This window comes from Protopterus annectens, chromosome 16.part0 (genome assembly GCF_019279795.1).
Source record: "Protopterus annectens isolate FY-2018-M chromosome 16.part0, PAN1.0, whole genome shotgun sequence".
NCBI lineage: Eukaryota > Metazoa > Chordata > Ceratodontiformes > Protopteridae > Protopterus > Protopterus annectens.
The window spans coordinates 341,638,468-341,658,467 of record NC_056750.1 but is presented as its reverse complement, the minus strand read 5'-3'; the positions used below and the strand labels follow the sequence as shown (position 1 = coordinate 341,658,467).

The 20,000-nt window shown below is 39.5% G+C and overlaps 1 protein-coding gene across 1 annotated transcript in view; it reads left to right on the top strand.

Annotated features, from left to right (window-relative positions):
• PHYHD1 (phytanoyl-CoA dioxygenase domain containing 1) overlaps positions 1–20,000 on the top strand; it is a 440,621-nt gene that overhangs the window by 38,408 nt on the left and 382,213 nt on the right. The window contains exon 2 of the mRNA XM_044058772.1: positions 3,182–3,340. Within this exon, the coding sequence (XP_043914707.1) occupies positions 3,182–3,340 (159 nt within the window). The remainder of the gene's footprint in view (positions 1–3,181; positions 3,341–20,000) is intronic.

Sequence of the window (20,000 nt, the reverse complement as noted above, 5' to 3'; positions counted from 1 at the left end):
TCAGATTTTGTTTCCCATATGCTTGATCCCAGGTCTCTATGGTAACATAGTGCTCAAAGGCCATCAAGTAGGATTCTAAATCAGCTTCACTCATATCTCTCAATTTCTCTGCATTTTGCAGAGTGCTCCAGTTTTAAACTTTTAAGTGTGCATTCTCTGCTGCTCCAAGTTGACTATGGACTGTTCCGACTTCTGTTCTTTCACAGGCTCTGTTTTTACAGCAAGTGGAAGAGAGAGACTTCTGAAGCTTATCTTGGTCAAAATGGACTGATAGGAGATAAGCTAATTTGGTGTTTACTGACAAAAAGAAGTTTGTATAGATATGTAAACTTTAGACTGAATAGCAACCCTCATAATATGTTAGCAGATCCTCATCATGGTCAAAATGGGCTAACAGAAGATGAGATTGCTCAGTTGCTGTCATAATAAAGGCTTTACTAAATAGCAAATCTCCTGATATGGTAACAGATGACTACACTTTTTACTGCTCCTGTCTAAGTTAATTTTGATTTTGGGAATATGCTGTAATCCCAAATTTATTTTAGTAATTGTGTTACCTTATTGCCTATGCTTGGCGTTGATGGTTTGATGTTTCCTAGCAGCAGACTTTCCAGCAGTTTGATTAAGTAAGAGTTTGTTATCAGTAATCAGTGATCATAAGGCAATTCCTACACTGCATGAGGACGAATGCTAAGAGTTTGGCAACAGAAAGAAACAGGATGGCTGACCTTTCAGAATATCCAGTGATTCATGTATTAGATGGAAAATTGTGCAAGTAATGTAAATATGACTAAGCATCTTAGTTTAATTTAAATTTTGGGGAAATGCACAAGGCTGAAGTACTTGTAGAGACTAAGGAGGTTAATTCTACTCATTTTTTTCCTAAAACCAGCATGTTACAGTACACCTTCCATAATAACATTTATTGACCTTTTCTGCTTGGGCCCTGACTGAAAAAGGTCTTTGTCCATTTGGACTACCACATTCTTTGAAGTACAGCAAGAAGGGGATGCTGGTGACTTCAATGTAAGGAGGGACTGCAGGAAGTAACTGAATGGTTGGACTAACTGAAGTGAGGTAGGGTTATGTTATAGTAGGGTCAACTTTGAGCAGGGTTACAGTTTTAAGTAAACAATTAATCAAACTCCACTTTACATGAAAAGTCCTCATCCAACAGCAGCAATATGTGTTCAAGTTAGTTTGAGAAGTAGAGTACCATTCAGACATCTGAGGTTAAACAGGTTCCACTATGATACCATGAAGCCCAGTACTCCAAATACAACTGCTTAGTCATGGTTGCATAACTACTTACTCAGTACAAATATGATGTAAACCATGTACTCACATGTAAATGATTTTCATGCAATGACAACACACAAAAACTAAAGAAAGGTAAAAGTCCCCTGTACGCTTACTTTATAACAGTCAATCAGAGGTCACTCTAGTACAGTGAAAGGGCAATCGTGTAAACAAAATAATTGTTGCTCTGTCTCTAATAGAGGCTGTGATCTCTGGGTCAATGTAAGTTATTAGTGTTGGATTCCACACACACCTCTACAACTAAGTGTTCCCTACAGTCACAGCTGGGATCTGTTTGTTGACCCTAGGGTGTTTGTTGTGGTCTGCAATGGCATGGCAAGCAGTTATCAGAAATATAAGAATGTTCACTTACCTGTTAAACACAGCAATACCCATGCTATAGTGCATGTCTTCTCTGTCTACAGTCTTCATCCAGTGTAGTAACAGAGGTTAGATTATGAGGGGTGAATCAGTGCCCTCCCCCCTTCAAGGAAGGCATGCTGACCCAATATACCTGGGTGACCTAAGGTTTCTGGGCTCCTATTCAAACCCTGTTAATGGACAGCATAGATGTAAACCTAGCCTCCATGTGAACATGCCAGTTTAATCTTTAAAGCTAATTTTAATTTTTTGAAAGTTTCTGTACTGCCTCCATTCTTTTCTTTCTTCAGCTGCAACAATGTAAATTGTAACTAAGAGATGCTGAAAAGACAGTGATCAGCAAAGTGGGTAAAGGGGCAGTGGGGTGTGGAGGTTTAGTCATAGTTTTATATACATAGTTTTTTTTTTACATTTCTGCATCTGTGGTTCTCATTTTAAATATGTTTGGAGAGTAACCTGTTCCATGGTATGAACAGCCTATCTTAGACTCATGGTACCTCTGAATGATTATTGTTTTAAGCATTTACACTGCATTTTGTAAGCTTTATTCTTGAGCATCGCTACAGCTTTTCTTTGTGAATTGTTTGATGGTTCACATTAAAACATGCAAGTGAATGATCTGGTTGCATATTTTTTCATATCTAAACATGTAAGAAGGATAGTCAGTACTTCACTCCAAAATAATAATGTACTCAGGGATCTTGGGACCTGTGTTGATAATTTTAATGACCATGCAGTAGCAGTAGTCAGAAAATCCTTTTGTTTAGCACAACTAATATTTAAAGGCAAACCATCCATGTTAAAATAAGGTATCATACATCTTTATGCAGCCCTTATTAGACCAACTGTTAAGTATGTCTTCTTTGGGATGTACCGTTTTAGATTTTTTTAACCAACTGGAAAGGCCCTGGAGGTTCCAAACTAAGATGATTGTTGGCCTAAAGACCCTGATCTGTCAGAAAAATCTTGGAGCAGTATGTCTTTACTTAGTTTCTTATAAGCTCTTGCAGTTTGTTCCATGCCATTCGGTACTCTATCATCCTTAATCTCCTGTATCTTTGTAAGCCAAATAACAACACTAATATCAGAACTAAGGACATAAATCTCCACCAGTACATAAAAAATGCTCTGTAGAGACAAATGTATTACCCAGTGCCTACTCCACCTCTGGAAAAAAAAACTTCCTCTGCAAGGTAAACAAAGTGATACCCTAGTATTCTTCAACTTCAAGTGACTTCCTTATGAGGGAGTCAGTTTTCAAAGTTCTGGAAAATCCATTGGTAAAAAGTGCTTACATATACTGTCTGTTCTCAATATAATTCAGCCTCTAAGCCATAAAACAATGAGAAGTTGATTTTCAGTTAAACTTATAATTCTGACAGCCTTACATGTCCCTAGCTCAAAGAGGTTTTGACATTTTGGTTCTGTGTAGGTGCAGTTTGTCATACCTACCTTCATTAAGTTGGTATTTATTATTAACATCTAATTCTGTTTCCCACAGTACCAAAATGAAGGATACCTGATTCTTGAGAACTTTTTTGCCCATGAGGAATGTGATGCTATGAGAGACCGAATTCAGAAGATTGTAGATGAAATGGATGTACCACTCTACTGTCGGACTGAATTCTCCACTCAGCAAGAGGAACAGCTCAGAGCCCAGGTAAGTACTATGTACATTTAACTGGGTGTGAAATTTGCATTCTAGTATACATCAGTGACCTTGGCAGTGTCTTCTGTTTCTGAGTAACTCATACCTCTCAACCTCTAAGCACAAGAATTAGGAACAAAGCCAAAAATAACGGGTAGACAAAGACCCAAAAATAGGGACAGACTTTGAAAATTATTATAAGTTAAAAAAAATGCTTAAATAACAGGTTTTGGATTGTCATGCATTTTCTGGAGGATATGAATTTTGAAACTCAAATTTACTGACTGCTGTATTCAATGACCTGCTAAAAACCCACACATCTTGTGTGCAACAGTCCAAACATAAACATAAGAGAAAAACATCTGCACATTCTGTTAAATTCTAGACATTTGAGAAGTATGAACTAACCTGGCATTACAAGCTGCTTCCAGTTGTATCATTTGACTTCAGCGGTGTCAAGAATGACATTATAGAATAACTTGATGTTATATTTCACTGTTCACAAATAAAACTGACATTTGCAGTAGACTGAATGTCCTAGAAGTCAACACTATGTGCTTGATTGTGTAAAACCATACAAAAAAAGCACAGGAACTGAGAAATCAAAGAGAGGATTGAGAAGAAGATTTACTAAGAATCAGGGAAATATATTTAGCAAAGTAATAGTCAAAGGGGTCGCAGGTACCTCACTTCTTGCCACAAACAAAGTAAAAGGGGTCATTATAGCAAGCTTGTACTACTGCACATTTCAGTGGTGAGTATAGTTTTAGAAAAATTAAATATTTCACTAGTAATAGTGTGAGACATTTACCTGGCCATTGCTTATTTTGACATAGACTGCTGTTCCATGGCCGTGCAGTAGTCTGTGATACAGGTTGCTGAAAAAAAGTAAAATGTAATCAGTCCGCCCTGTTCTGCAGTGTCCCATCCTATACTACCCAAAATGCCCACAAATACACACACAAGTACAGCAAGTATATATGTGTTTGTGTCTATGTATGGTAGCTGTTTAGTCTGTGAAATACTGATTTTGTAGACAGACTAAACTGCTATATTTTTGCATAAACATGCATTCATGGAGTGCAGGCTTTGTCGAATGTCAGGAATGTTGAAATATTACTGTTGTGTATGGGATGTGTTTTGGGTTGAGGTAAGTGGATCTAAATCTTGATGCCAGAAATTTTGGATAAACCAAAAGTTTCAACATTAGGGGTGGGAGTGTGTACATGGTTGTGTGTGAAGGGCTGGCCTTAGCTGAAACAGTGCCCTAGGCAAAGTACTGGTCTGGCACCCCTTAAGCCCCACCCACACCGTACTTAAGGAACACCCCTATTTTAGCCACACCCACATATGGGTCACTCCCACCAAAGGCACTCCAGTTCTTTCAATTTTAAAGAGTATTACTGGTGGAAAGAGATGTGTACATTTTGTTTGTACAAGGTGGGTGAAGGCCAACATATACAGTTGTGAGAATAAACCTAAGTCTGGCTAAAGGGCTTTCTGTAAATTATGGGAAGTCTTCATGGCTGGCACACAAAGTATTATTTCCATCAGGAATGGCAATTCAGGTCTATGTTATTTAGAATGTCTGGAATGAGCATCTCAGAAAATGTTCATCGCAGCTCTCAATCATTTATATCCTGAATCGAGAGATAAATCCAGAACTAATCAGGGGCTAATAAGAGACAAGGTTTAAAATATTAGTCCTGTAATCATTACTGTACCTCTCACCCTCTAAGAGCAAGAAAGTTGGACAAAGCCATAGACAAAAATGGGACAACGGCCCAATGATAGGGGCAATTTGTAAACCTGGCTCTTGCAGGCTTAGAAAGTTGATAGAATTAATCTTGTGTAGGGTATGAAGTCTGAGACTCAAATGTCTGTCATTATTTTCTAACTTCAGTCTTTAATGATTTGCCACTAATTTGCCAGTACCATAACTTTATGAAAAACAGACCAAACATGTGAGACAAAAATCTGGATATTCTGAGAAAATCTGTACATCTGAGAGTATTGTTAACTTGAAAAGTTGACAGGAAAAAAGAGAATGTGAATTAACATGCATTTTATGAAGCAAAATAAGTCTGTAATTTTAATTATTCCATGCCCTTTTATCTCCAAATCGTCAGTTTAAAGAAGGATTAGGAGGGACAAATCAAAAGTCTGAGCCAAAATCAGAGAAGTCCCTGAAATTAGTGATTGTTGTGAGATATAACCATCACAGATCCCCCAGCCTCATTAAATCCAGCTTTATTTCCGACCCCTTGGGTGATATAAACCTGCCTGGATTTGATCATTAGCTCTTCAAAACTCACTTGTGATTTACACAAGGCTATGCGCATTTCTGCACACGCACCACATGTGCACATCGTAACTGGCTAGACAATTGGCTTTGGAGCGTCAGTGGACTGCTGCATCCTCCCTGTATTGGTACATTGAGATCAAATTACTTCAGGATGAGCCACAATGGCAGTAAACCATACCTTCCTAATTTTGACTCAGATTTTAGTTCTGGGCTCTTAATCCCTCCAAAACTGGTGACTTTTGGAGAAATGCTGGTGAAGTACACTTTAGAATTAATGACTATATTAAATTCACTTTCTCTTATTCTGTCACTGTCTAAAGTTGATTGCACTTAAATTTTAAAAGTGCACCTGGTTATTTCTGGATGTGTCCCTGATTCCAAATGATTTGTCCTTGATTTGTTGAGAGCTTTGAGGTAAACCTTTGTGTGTGCCTTGAGTAGATGGGTGCATATTCATCAGCATTGTTCCTATCATAAAACGTGTCCCAGAATCAGACTGGCTGCTTTTTTGTAATCACACCATTTCAAATCAATCTCTGAAAATAATTAGCATTTTGAAGCATCTTCAGTGTCCAAAAAAAAATTCAAGGACCTATAGCTACTCAACCAGGTGAAAGCTTGGGGAAGTGAATGGTGTTGACATGCGACATACCTGTTCAGCTCCCCCTCTCCATCATCTGCAAACCTGCACCTGCTACCCCAAACCTCAACATGCAAGTAAATTTTTAAAAAGCAATGCATCTCGCTTTTCACTTTTTTTCTAGGACCCCGCCAGTAGACCCACCCCCCCCCCCCACTATGAAAACAGCTTATCTTAGTCTGAGCGGTAATGGACATGGCACTCAATGGGGGGGGGGCGCTCCTGAAGGTACAGTGATTCCCTTTTGATGTGCTACTAAATGATGCTGAGGATTCCAATCCAAACACTAGTGTGAGAACAGCAGGGTGACATAACAAGCCAAAGTCCTAGGTGTCAAAAAGAGTGCGTGTATAGCGTGGACTTGGTGGATTAACTTCCAAGTGCACTGCAAAGCATTATGTGTGGCATCCTTTTATATCAGTTCTTCTAAGGACCCCTTGCGTCACCTACTTTTTAAAGATCTAAATTGGGCTCTATCAGTAAGTTAAAAATAGACCCTTTGAGAGTAACAATACAGATGTCTGTACACCATGTTGCCAGCTTTCATTCAGCAGGAAGCAAAGGTCAAGTTCCAGTTGTGCTCATCTGGAATGCCCATTTTACCATCTCTATGGAGTCCAGTATTACTTCCCCTAGTTTGCATACAGCCTCAGTGTTTTGTCTCACTTGGGCACAAGAGTTAGACACACCTGCTTTCAAGGCAGATACACACTCCTAAAATAATACCTGTGGCATTTTAGAAGTTTCCACAATATTATGAGATGAACCCAATACATTTTCAAACTGTCTGCTACTTGTGGATAATGTTAAAAGCTACATGCTCACTAAATGCACATTCATTTTCAGTTGTATGTAGTCTGCTAAAGTTAAAGCAGAATGCATTACCAGAATGCTAATGTACAGTAGCTGAAATTAAGATTTAAACTTTAAATACTGACATGGTTATGATGTTCCCTTACCTGGCTGTGATGTCACCCTTTCTTGCCACTGACAACTTGCGGTACGCCCATGGATCTGTTCGTTGCCTGAGTCGGTGACTGTCCCACCAGAGTGGACTTGATGGAGTTGACTTTGGACTTGGGGCTATCTGTCCTTTGCAAACTCTTTCCAATCTGGAGCGCCATCACCAAGTAGCAGAGAAAAACAAAGTTCCTAGAGCCTGAGGTATGTAAGAAGTCCATTTCCAGAAAAGCGGGATGCTTATTTTTTTTCTGCACAAAACAGATGAAAATTGGAGCAGTAGCCAGGGACGTCAGTGGTACGAAAGCATCACTGATTGGATGCTTTAAATAAAGCTCAAGAACAGTAGCCAGTTAGCTACTGAATGATCACAGATGTAGGGGGGAGGGAATGGAAGAATACAGTAGGGGGCTGTGCTATGTGCTGTGAGGTCATGCTTTAGATTATGGAAGTAGGGGGAGGGTGCAAATGCTACAGAACAGGCGGAGAAGTTGGGCAGAGAAGTGGAGAGAAAAGTAAAGTACTTTAGGAAGTGGAGAAAACAGAAAACAACTGTACACTAAAATCGCACCCTTTATGAGGCTGGCCTGTACGGCGCCTTAGGCGGTTGCCTAGTTTGCCTATGCCTAAGGCCGGCCATGTGTGTGTGTGTCTGTGTCTGTGTATATGTGTGCATGTGTTTGTGTGTGCATGTGTCTGATTCAAAGATTCAAAGAAACTTTATCGTTATTTAAGACACACAAGTGCTACCTAAATTAAATTTCAAGTGTCAGCTCTTTTACAGACAGAAACGGGAAAACAAGCACAAAAAGACAGACATGATAGGTATTAAAGAGTAAACAATAACTATAGTACCGAAGTAAATATCTAGGTAGCTGACCCACATGCTTGTACACTATTTATGTATTTATATACTTTGGATAACACTAATTACTAGATGATTAACACATGAAAAGTACACTATACACAGAGGTGAGATTGGGTGATACTGCACATAAAGAAGTGACTGGAATTGCACTTGAATGAGAATATATTAGTTTTAGTATGCAATAAATAAACAGAATTACTGTATGTAAAAAAAGGAAAAGAATGACAGCATAACAATCTATTATAGAATGTAATACATCCAGATTTACGTCTGCATTAATAAGTATTATTGCAGTTGGATAAAACTGTTCATGAATCTGGAGGTCCTGCAGTAGATACTCTGTAACCTTCTACAATGCAAGTTTAGTGAACCAACCATATGCTGGATAAGAAGTGCTTATCAACGGATCAAGGGGTTCATGCGGGATTTATTCCTGGATGGGAGGATTGACCTTGATTTATTTAATTATTTGACCATTTCTCACCCATTGACACCTATTTTATTCGGTTTACCAAAAATCCATAAAAATACCGATAACCCCCCTTTCCGTCCCATAATTGATGGTAGGCAATCCATCACATATGCCTGTGCCAAATTTGTGGATGTTAAATTAAAGGAAGTTCTAAAAAACGAAGGTCAAATTTGCAAGGATTCGTGGACTTTTTTGGATGCAATTAATAATATTCCTTTTGCAGATGATGTTAATTTTTTGACTATCGATGTCCGTGACCTTTACACAGTAATTCCTCAGGACATTGGATGTGAGTGGGTCAGGGAATTCCTTCTGGGTCACCATGTGGAAGGTTCTAGTATTGATCTCATCATTTACTTACTAGAACTGATTTTGGGAAATAATTATTTCCTATTCAATAAAGAATTCTAGTTACAAAGAACGGGTGTTGCCATGGGCTCTCCTTGTGGGGCCATCTTTGCCACTGTAGTTATGGCCTATTGGGAGAAACAATTCTTATTTAAGGATAGTTTGTTCTTGGAGAGGGCCACATGGTACACCCGTTATTTGGATGATATATTCATCCTTTGGAAGGGTGATGCTGATTCAGCTAGAATATTTATTGAACACATCACTGAATTTACCAATGTTTTACAGTTTACATGGGATTTTCAACCTTCCAGCATTTCTTATTTGGATATTGAATTATTTAAAGTGGATTGTGATAAACAGTACATTTCTAAAATATTTAGGAAAGCAACATACTCTAATGCATTTTTGGAGCTGCCACCCCTTCTCTCAAAAGAGAAGTGTTGTTAAGGGGCAATTAGTCCGGGCAGCTCGTATGACTTCTTTAGAAAAAGACTTTTTGGATGAATGCAACCTGTTAAAAGGTATGTTTTTAAAGCGTGGTTATCCTAGTCTTTTAATTGATAATCTTATGAAAGAAGTCTGTAACAAACGAGAAAAGGGTATTTTTAAGCCATTGTTATCCCCCATAGTTAACTTTGGTGTGGAGTTGAATAATGTTGATGGGTGTTCTAATTTAAGTATTAATTTTTCTGAAGGTAGAGGAATTGAACAATTTCAGAATGTTTTGGGTAATGATAATTGTAAGGTTAGTTTCATTACCACATTTTCCTTGGATGCATACCAGTTAAAATCATTTATTAATAAAAATTGGTGTTTTTTGGTGGATGACAATATGATTAAAAATAATGTAAGTTATCTGCCTAAATTTGTTTATAGGAGAGGTAGGAATTTAAAAATGATACTTGAGAGTGGTCCACCGAAGGTATATGGTCCTCATTGTGGTATGTTTAAATGCTGAACTTGTAGATGGTGTAAATACATCAAAGTCACCAAACACGTTTTGGTTGGAAATACATTAGTTTATGTGAGGGGTAAATATAACTGTAACACTAAAGGTGTTGTTTATTTAGGACTATGTAGTTGTTGCCCAGCCTTCTATGTCGGTCATACTGAAAGACCCTTAAGAAGTAGGATTTATGAGCATATTTATGCAATACGAAAGTTGAATTTGAATAATGCTCTGGCTAGGCACATTAACTTTTACCCCTTACATGAATTTAATTTTTTAGTATTAGAAAAAGTTCCTGATAATGAAAGGGGAGGTTCAAGTGATTTAAAGCTGGATGAAAAAAAATTAATCTGGCAAATAAAATTGAATGCAGTCACAGCCCCAGGTTTAAATGATGCTATTTCTTTCAAAAGTATTTTGAAACTGAGGGCTTTAATGAGATAATAATTTAGTATATTGTTTTTTAAATGATAGTATATTCTTTTATGTGTTTTTTATAGTTAATTATTATATGTATATACACATTTTTGTATCTAAATTCATGCATTTTTATGTGTATGCTAAGCATTTTGAATGAAGGTTTTTAAGATGCTGGATTTATGGGTTCTTTAAATGTGGGTTCGACTCAGTGATTTGTTCCATGATGTCATAACTTGATTATTTATTTAAATGGTGATTTATTGTATTGTCATTTTGTCTGAAGAAGTTTTCTGAGATAGTAAACAAAAGCGCTAACCTAATCCTTGGTCTCGGTGTGTTTTTCCTTCTTTTGTGTATCTAGTATAACAGTTTTCCGTTTGGTTTGGTTTTTGCAAATTGAGGATCTAGTTGCACAGCCCTTTATTTACATAAAGGTTGATTAGCTTTGCTAAAAGTTGCATTGGAATCACCGTGTTGAATGCTGAGCTGAAGTCTATGAGCAGCAACCTGGCATAGTTGTTCTCTTCAAGATACTCCTATGTGAGGTGAAGTGCCACTGAAATGGCATCAGCAGTTGATCTATTTGCCTGGTAGGCAAACTGCAGCAGGTCAAAGGATTGGGGGTAGTACTGTAGTCAAATGCCTTTTAACTAGTCTTTCAAAGCATTTCATTACATTTGATGTAAGGACCACCAGCCTGTAATCATTTAGGCAGGTGGGGTTGACTTTTATGGGCAGAGGGATTATAATTTTGAAGCATGCTGGTACTTTTTTCTGGACAAGTGAGGTATTAAAGATGTCCATTAGGACTATGCTGAGTTGGTCTGCACAACCTTTCAATACTTTCCCCAGAATGTTATCAGGCCAGCAGCCTTTCTGGGCTTCACTTTCCTCATTTGGGTCCTTACATCCACAGCAGTGAAGTTGAGTACTGCCACCTTTTGGTCATTGACAAGCTTTACAGCCTCCAGGTGTTTTTTCTCTTTAAACCTGCCATAAAACATGTTTAGACTGTCCAGAAATTCAGTGCTATCATCGCACACTGAGCTGACTTGGTCTTGTAGTCACTTAGCTGTTGAATACCAAGCCGCAGGCTTCTTGAGTCTTTTGCTTCCTCGAATCATCCTTAAGTCCTACTTCCATAGTCCCTCTTGGCCTCCTTGATACCCTGTTTTAGATTATCCCTTGCCACACTTAGACCCTTCTTATCCTTTACCCTAAAAGCGGTGTCTCTTGCCCTCAGCAACTCATACACCTTGCTGTTTAGCCATGGTTTTTGGTTGGTTCTTACTTTAATATTTTTGATGTTCAATACATCCTCCATGCATTTGGATATGTAAGCCACAGTTGCCTCAGCATATTCATCTATGTTCACTATATTGTTCACCGTGGGTGCCTACCTGAAGACATCCCACTTTGTGGTGTCAAAGCAGTCCCTGAGACTTTCCATGGCTCCTTCATGCCAGACCCTGATTTGTTTCGCAGTGGGCTTATCTCTGATCAAGAGAGGTTTGTAAGCTTGTATTAGTTTTATAGAGATGTTATCAGACCCACCCAGGTTTGGTTGTTGTACAGCTCTGTATGCCCCTTTTATGTTAGTGTAAGCCTTGTCTACAGTATTTACTACCCTTGTGGGAAAATCCACAATTTGGTAGTAACTGGGTAGCACCTCCCAAAGATCTGCTTTGTTGACATCACCAGCTAGCATAAATGCACAGTCAGAATTCTTACATTGCAGCTCACATATAGCATTATGCAATATATTCAGTACTTCAGTGATATTAGCACTTGGTGGTATATATACAGCTGCCACATAGACACCATTTAGTTCTCTGGGAACATGAAAAGGTCTGCATTTCACTATAGGAAATTCCACATTTACACAGTAATGTTCATTTACTATGTTACAGTCTTTGTACCTGCTGTCATTCACAAGTATGCACACTCCACCTCCCTTAGCTTTTCCACACAGAGCTAGGTTCCTATCGGCTCTGAACAAAGTGAAATCATCAAGGCTTACAGCACTCTCACTTCTTCTTCTTCTTCTTTCGGCTTTTCCCGGTTAGGGGTCACCACAGCAGATCACCGTCTGGTCATGATTGGCAGTGAAGTTTTACAGTGTCGAGTTGCCAGCCCAGCACCCAACCTTCCACAGAAGGCACACACATGCACACATTCACACCTAGGGCCAATTTAGTGTGTCCAATCCACCTATAGCATAGCATGTCTTTGGAATGTGGGAGGAAACCAGAGCACCCAGAGGAAACCCACGCGACCACACGGGGGACATGCAGACTCCGCATAGAAGACACCCCAGCCGAGGATCGAACCGGAGAACCTCTTGCTGTGAGGTGGCAACACTAACCACTGCACCACTATTATTTAACCAAGTTTCTGTAAAGATTAACAGACAGGAATTTCTCACCTTGTTTGTGGTGTTGAGCTCTGGCCTGAGAAAGTCCATCTTGTAATCTAATGAGCATACATTTGCTAACAGAATTGAGGGAAGTGCAGGCCTGTTGAGGGTTTGTTTTCAATCTGACAGCAATTCTAACTCTGGAGGCTCTTTTCCTGGTTCTGTCACATCTCTTCCTTTTGGGTCTCATCCTGATTGTTCCAGAACCTTCCATTTCCTGATTTAGGTACTTGGAAGCTTGTTTGGTTAGGATGCTGAGTTCCAGCAGTTCTGTGAGTGTTGTAGGCCCCAGATGCTCCATAGTATGCAGGAAATCCAGCCAGAACAACAGTACAATCAAATACTTGATTTACATACGTTTCTTTCTGCTGTAAGTTACTGTAACCTCATTTAAATGACTGGAAAATAATTTTTTCATTTTTTTGCCAGAAAAAATAGACAGATTAAGCATTCCTGTATCATAAGCTAGCACAGCCACAGCCTCCCTGGTCGTTGCCACTTTTTTTTTCTGTGTATGTATTTGTGGGTTATTGTAAGGGCTAGGTAAGGGGACAGGCTTAGTGCTATACATGTGTGTACTGTATGGGAAATGTGTCTTGAGTGTCTTATGTTGTGGTACTGTTAGGGAAAGATTTTTCATTAGGTAATGGGCAGGCTTGGGGTTAGGATCAGGGTTAGAGTTAGCACCCATGTAAGAGCAAGGGGTGAAGCCCCCCACTCTACCTTACTCATGTTTGCTAACCCTAACCTTAACCGTGCCCCCTGAAGTAACCCCAGCCCAACATTTTATCTTGTGAAATACCTTTCCCTAACAATATCACTAGTCAAAAAAAGTTTGTCTGGTTTTAATTGTTATTTTTTTTCAGTTAACCAATTGCAAAAAGAGAACATTTGCTCTTTTTTATGACTGTATGAGTTTGGTTATTTGATTTTTTTTGGTGAAGTCAGTTTTGAGTTGAAGATGTCGATTGAGTGAGTGCCAATCATTCTTCAGTTGGAGATTTGCTGATACACTCGTGTGTGTGTGTGTGTGTGTGTGTGTGTGTGTGTGTGTGTGTGTGTGTGTGTGTGTGTGTGTGTGTGTGTGTGTGTGTGTTGTATGATATATCTCTATGATATATCTCTGTATGCATTTCATTACATGCTGAAACTCGGGTGTTATTCATCCGTGGTACATTTGGTCAAACTATGTAAATGTCGAAGTTCATTACATCAACCATTACATAATTCTGGGCTTTTCCCCTTTTTCAAGTTTGTGCAACCCTGGAGTTAGTATATTTAATTTGCAGGGGATGAGGAGCGAAGTCCCCCACATAAATTTTTTTGTTTTTCTTTTGTTAATCACAAATGTAATCTATTAGTTTACATTTGCAATTACTTTGTTTTCAATTATTTTAGCAGCGATTAATGGTAATTACTGATGAGTTTGTTCAGTGTTTTTTGTTTTGATTAAACTCACCTTTGATTATTTATTATAAACTCATATATATATATACGTACATACACATACATGCACACATATCTGTCTATATATATATATATATATATATATATATATATATATATATATATATATATATATATATTTATATTTGTACACAGAAAGACAGAGTGAGTGAGGGGAAAGACGGAGACACACACATACTAACACACACAAATTAATATATTTAATAATGAACAGTATAATTTACTCAATCTGCCTAATTCCCCAAACTGTTTTGGTTTTAGACTCTCCAGTAGTCTAATGTACTATCATATCTCCCTCCTACTAGTGAGGCACTCAGTCTTCTGAAAAAGTAACTGTTGTTTAATGCCTAACAGTGGAATGTTTTCTGGTCCAACCTGAGATGTAGTCTTCCTCTCCCCTTTCCATCTGTCATACTGTTTGCTGTTCAGCTGCTCTCCCCATATACCTATATAGTTCCTTTCCAGCAATTCTAAACATATTCATTGGCTTGGCAGCACCTCTGACTACTCAGGAAGTCAGCCTTGTAGCTTAATCATGAGAGTCAGGGTTCAAGGACACAGTGGGAAGTAGGAAATGGGAGATGGGAGTACCCATGAAGTGAAGGATGGCCAGTAACCCTGTCCCCCAAGAGGACTGATGTTCAGTGATGTCAAGCATCTGACCAAAAGGTAAGGATTTCATGTTATTCTCCCAAAATCTTTTGCTGGCCTATGAGACTCTTGATCTCCAACAGAGGTCACAGTCTGCAATCCGTCTCCCCTCCCCCAAGATAGGACAGCAGGCCATCAACTGCTCCATTCTATCTCTCCTGGCCATCCCTAGCATTGTCATAAGATTGTTCACGCCCTTAGCTCACTAGTTACAAAGATGGATACCTTGCTTTTGTGCCAGTGGCCTTGCTTTTAAATGCCATTTTTCTCCCCAAAGTGAGTACTTTTGTAACCCTGATCACCTAGTTTACCTGTACTCCTTACTCTCTGCTTTCTTTCTTGTCACAGTCTTATACAGACCGTGCAACTTGTTCCATGGGTACCTGAGTGCTCCCTTTATCCCTCTCCTTAGTGCAGATCCACCAGGTGCATACAATACCTGGAAGTGTACTTGTCTGAACTCCCACTTCCACCAGCCTCCTTACAGTATGAGATCTATCACACTGCTCTGACTTTAATGCAGCTGTCTGAAAGTACCTGATACAAATGTATTCACCTCTATCTTTTCTCTCTCTAAAAAATGATTGGCTTCAGTAACTGGCTTAGTCTCTGGTGCATTTCCAGTGGGATTCAATATCTGTCAGCATATGGGAGGACATGGTTAACAAACCACATTGTTTTGCAAAGGATGGTCTACACCTGTGTACCCTAGGCTTCCGAATATTGGCTAAAACTTTATCTACCCCCTTAGAGCCTTTTTTAGGCAATGCCAAATTGGCAAGCCTACAGACAACTAAATAAACCCCCCAAAAAACAAAGGGGTATTTCTACTCCATGCTTGGAGAAACCCCACACCCTACAAGCTCTCCTCACTCTAGAGAATATAAATATCTGTTCCATCATCGAGGCATGGTTTAAATCTGCAGAAAGTACTCCAGCAGTCAAAGCTTTAATGCTTCCACACATTTAGACCATCAGCTGCACACATAGAGACAACATGTGGAGGAGTCTCAATCTTTATTAGCAACAAGCATAGCTCTACATTGGTTAAACAAGATAATGTCCTGGAATTTATCCACATGAAAGTCATCACAGGCAAAGTCCCATACCATCTCCTAGCAAGCTGTACATTGCCCTGTATGTCCCTAGCATCCCATAGTTTTTACCCAGACCTACTGGAGACACTCACCATTAAACCAAATACCTTATTCAAGATATATTCTAACTACCCCTCTATAGACTACAAGATAAGCACAATCTCATACTCACAAATACAATGATTCCTGGACTTTTTCTTTTAACACGAATACCCTTGACCACGTAGTTCACACACTCACCAGATGTACAAACAGTACTCACCAGTATAGGAGAGTGCTGCCTCCATGTCATGTCATCACTGATGAAGTCAGACCACAAAGCTGTCTCCTTTAAAACAGAAATCAACTTGGTAACCCAAGAAAACTTTGTAACATTTAGGAACTATTCCAAAGCAAACTATACATATTAAGTGATAGTTTGTCAAAATGTAATGCCCCTCTAAACCCTGAGTTCACAGCAACCTATGTGGAATTGTTGACAGAGTACAACCATGTAAATGACTTTTATAGAGACTGCTGTACCTAGCAGAAGTAAGCACAAGTATAAAATAAAGCGCTTTTCGTTTATGTTAAATCATAAACTTCTTCAGACAATACATTACACTTTAACTCACGTTTAAATACATTTCAAGAAAAAATATTCAACCTATCCACAAGTGGAATTCATTAATTACACAAACACAAAGTCACCACCCCCTAATTAGTACATACAGAATCTATTTAAATATGTCTGTATGTATGTACTAATTAGGGGGTGGTGACTTTGTGTTTGTGTAATTAATGAATTCCACTTGTGGATAGGTTGAATATTTTTTCTTGAAATGTATTTAAACGTGAGTTAAAGTGTAATGTATTGTCTGAAGAAGTTTATGATTTAACATAAACGAAAAGCGCTTTATTTTATACCTGTGGTTTCAGTGTGTGCCTTCTTTACTCTTTCCAGCATTTCTTGGTTTTAGAAGTAAGCACAAAACAAACTCTAAAAACAAACCACACCGGTGGAATCCAAACCTTAATAGGGTATATAGCAAAAGGAAAAAAGTTATGGCTAAAAATCTGGAAGATAACTCCCATAATGATAGGAGCTCTCTAATTAAACTAAACAGGAGACTAAGAGAACTAATTAAGTCCAGTATGGTCAATTATGAGGTCAAGGGTAGCTTCACAGACTAAAGATAACTACAAGGCCTTCTACAGCTATGTCTATAACCTTAAAGGCAGCACACATCAGTGTGCTGAAATGGTGGACAATGGTGCCACCTTCACTGAGCAGAGCAACATACTGAATTTGCTGGCTGACATATTCAGCTCGAACTTCATCTTCCATTCCTCTTCTGCCACCCTCATGAAATACCTTTGTATTTTTTTATATTTATTTATATATTATAAAGATATATACTGAAAGTATACATTTTATATATTATATTATATTATATTATATCTGGTCTAGGACACATGCTCGACTAGCATATGTCCGAATCACAAAACATCGAACACACATACACGAAAGCGCTTAACATCGAAAAGCGCTTCCGTGTATGTGTAGTTAAAAAAAAAAAATCTACGTTTATGCAGGGGGGCTTCGCCCACCTGAACCCCCCACATGGGGAACTTTGCCCCCCACACCCCCTACTTTAATATTCTCACTCCGAGATCCCACTACAGTTAGGAAAAGGGAATTCCCCTTACCTGCACTGTAGTATGATCGATGAAACAGGCACACATATACGGAAGCACTTTTCGATGTTAAGTGCTTTCGTGTATGTGTGTTCGATGTTTTGTGATTCGGACATATGCTAGTCGAGCATGTGTCCGGATCCCATTATATTATATTATATCATATCACAGCAAGAGATTCCATGTTTCAGTTCTTGGCTGGGGTGCCTTCTGTGTGGAGTCTGCATGTTCTCCCTCTGTTCACTTGGGGTTCCTTCAGGTGCTCCAGTTTCCTCCCAAATTCCAAAGAAACGCAGTAGGTGGACTGGGTACTGTAACTTGATCATAGATATGTGTACAAGTGTGTGGTATGAAAGAACTACCATGGCAGGGCTAGTCACCCGGTGGTGTAAACCTTGGCTCTAGATGATTTTTACTGTTGAAGTGACATCCTGACTCCATGTGCAAAAACTGGGAAAAAGGGGTTGTGGATGGATGTATGTATGGATGGATGGATGGATGGATGGATAACCCCACAACTATTAACAGGGAGCAGGTTCTGGTGGTACTCATTAAGGCCAAAAACACAGCCCCAGTGGTCCCTGATAATATCTCAGTATGCCTCCTAAATAGTTTGAAACATGATCTATCAAGACCACTTGAGTCACTTTTCAAGTAAAGCCTCAAAGCAGGCTTTGTGCATTGAGAATAGAGGACTACAACAGTTATCCAATTTCATAAGGGTGGATCTTCAACTGACCCCAGAAACTACAGACCTATTAGTCTGACTAGTTTAATATACAAGGCCATGGAACAAATTATCATGGAAATGATCAACAAAGACATAGGCAACCTTCAGACACTGGATCCAACCCAGTCTGGCTTTGTCAGGGGAAGGTCATGCCTACTAAACCTGGTGGGAAATGAATGAGGGGAAAATGGGGCATACTGCCTATCTGGACCTGGTTTGTTGGCAAACTCTCCAAGTTGAGCATAAACCCCTGCATAACTCACTAAATTGCCATCTGGTTCACAAACAGGACTCAGGAAATCAGGATTGGTGAGACCACCTCCACTACGAGACCGGCCACCAGTGAGGTACTTCGGGGCTCTATGCTGATACCGCTTCTATTTGGTTTCTACTTCTCAGAGGTAAAGGCTAAAGTCAATGGCCTTTGGATGATCAAGTTCACAAATGACTGCAAATTGGGAGATGTCATAGATTTCCCCATGACAAAAACATCTTACAAGAGGGACTAACACAGACAAATGACAAACGTTTGCAGCTGAAAGCCCTCCAGGTGTAGCATCTCTAAGCCACTGAGCACCTGGTCACTTCGGAGCATCACCCCCCCCACTTCTGTGAGCAAGGACTCCTCTCACTCCAGCTAAAAGCAAAGGAAACTCTTTAACCAGCAATCATCAAACAATAAAGACTGCAGCCCTAGCTTTAACTGTGGGAACCTTGCTGTTGCCACTTACTGTATGTGTAGTATAGTGCCTACTTTTGTGATTACTGTTATGTCTTGTTAATATCTGTTGCAATCAGCTAGAGAGCATACCCCAGGGGCGACAGTTGCAAACCTTCTTCCTTTTAGCCCCCCACCCCACCCCTTTCATTAATTTAACTGTTGATATGTTTTATTTATCTGTTATATGTTAAGGTATTTAGCCCCTCTCAATAGAGCCCCCCCAATACTTAGTCTTCCCTAATTAAACACCAAACAAAGGTGCAAAGTCTCAAGCTGCTTTTATCTTTAGCTACATAGTATGCAGCAGACAATGAGCAAAGGTGAATACAAATGTAAAAAAGAATAAAATCTGCCACTGCAGACTAATACGCAGCATACAACTTCTACCTGTGGTGTACTCTTACTGATAGTTTTTCTAAGAGAAACCTTCCAGTCCTTGAACAGGGTGCCTCTGTGTTGTTTGTCTTTTCGGCTTTTCCCGGTTAGGGGTCGCCACAGCAGAACTCCAGTCCGCTAATGATTGGCAGTAGATTTTTATGGTGCCGAGTTGCCAGCCCAATGCCCAACCTTCAGCGAAGGCACGCCCATTCACGCATGTCTTTTGGGGGCCACTCGACTGCGGGGAGGACATGCAGACTCCACACAGAAGGCACTCCAGCCGAGAATCGAACAGGAGAACCTCTTGCTGTGAGGTAACAATGCTACCGCTGTACCACCGTGGCTTAACAGGGTGCCTCTATGTTTACCTTATTTCCTTTGCTGTCCTTTGTTAATTGGTTAGGTTTGCAGAGTGCCTTGGATTCTCTCCTGCTACTCTTTACTCAAGTTGATTGTTTCCCTCCCTTCTCCCACCCCCAAGTGATTGCTCAGGTACAACACACCAAAGGTTTTAAAAACCCTGGACACCATATTTGGTCTACTTTTGTAGCTGAAAGCCCTCCAGGTGTA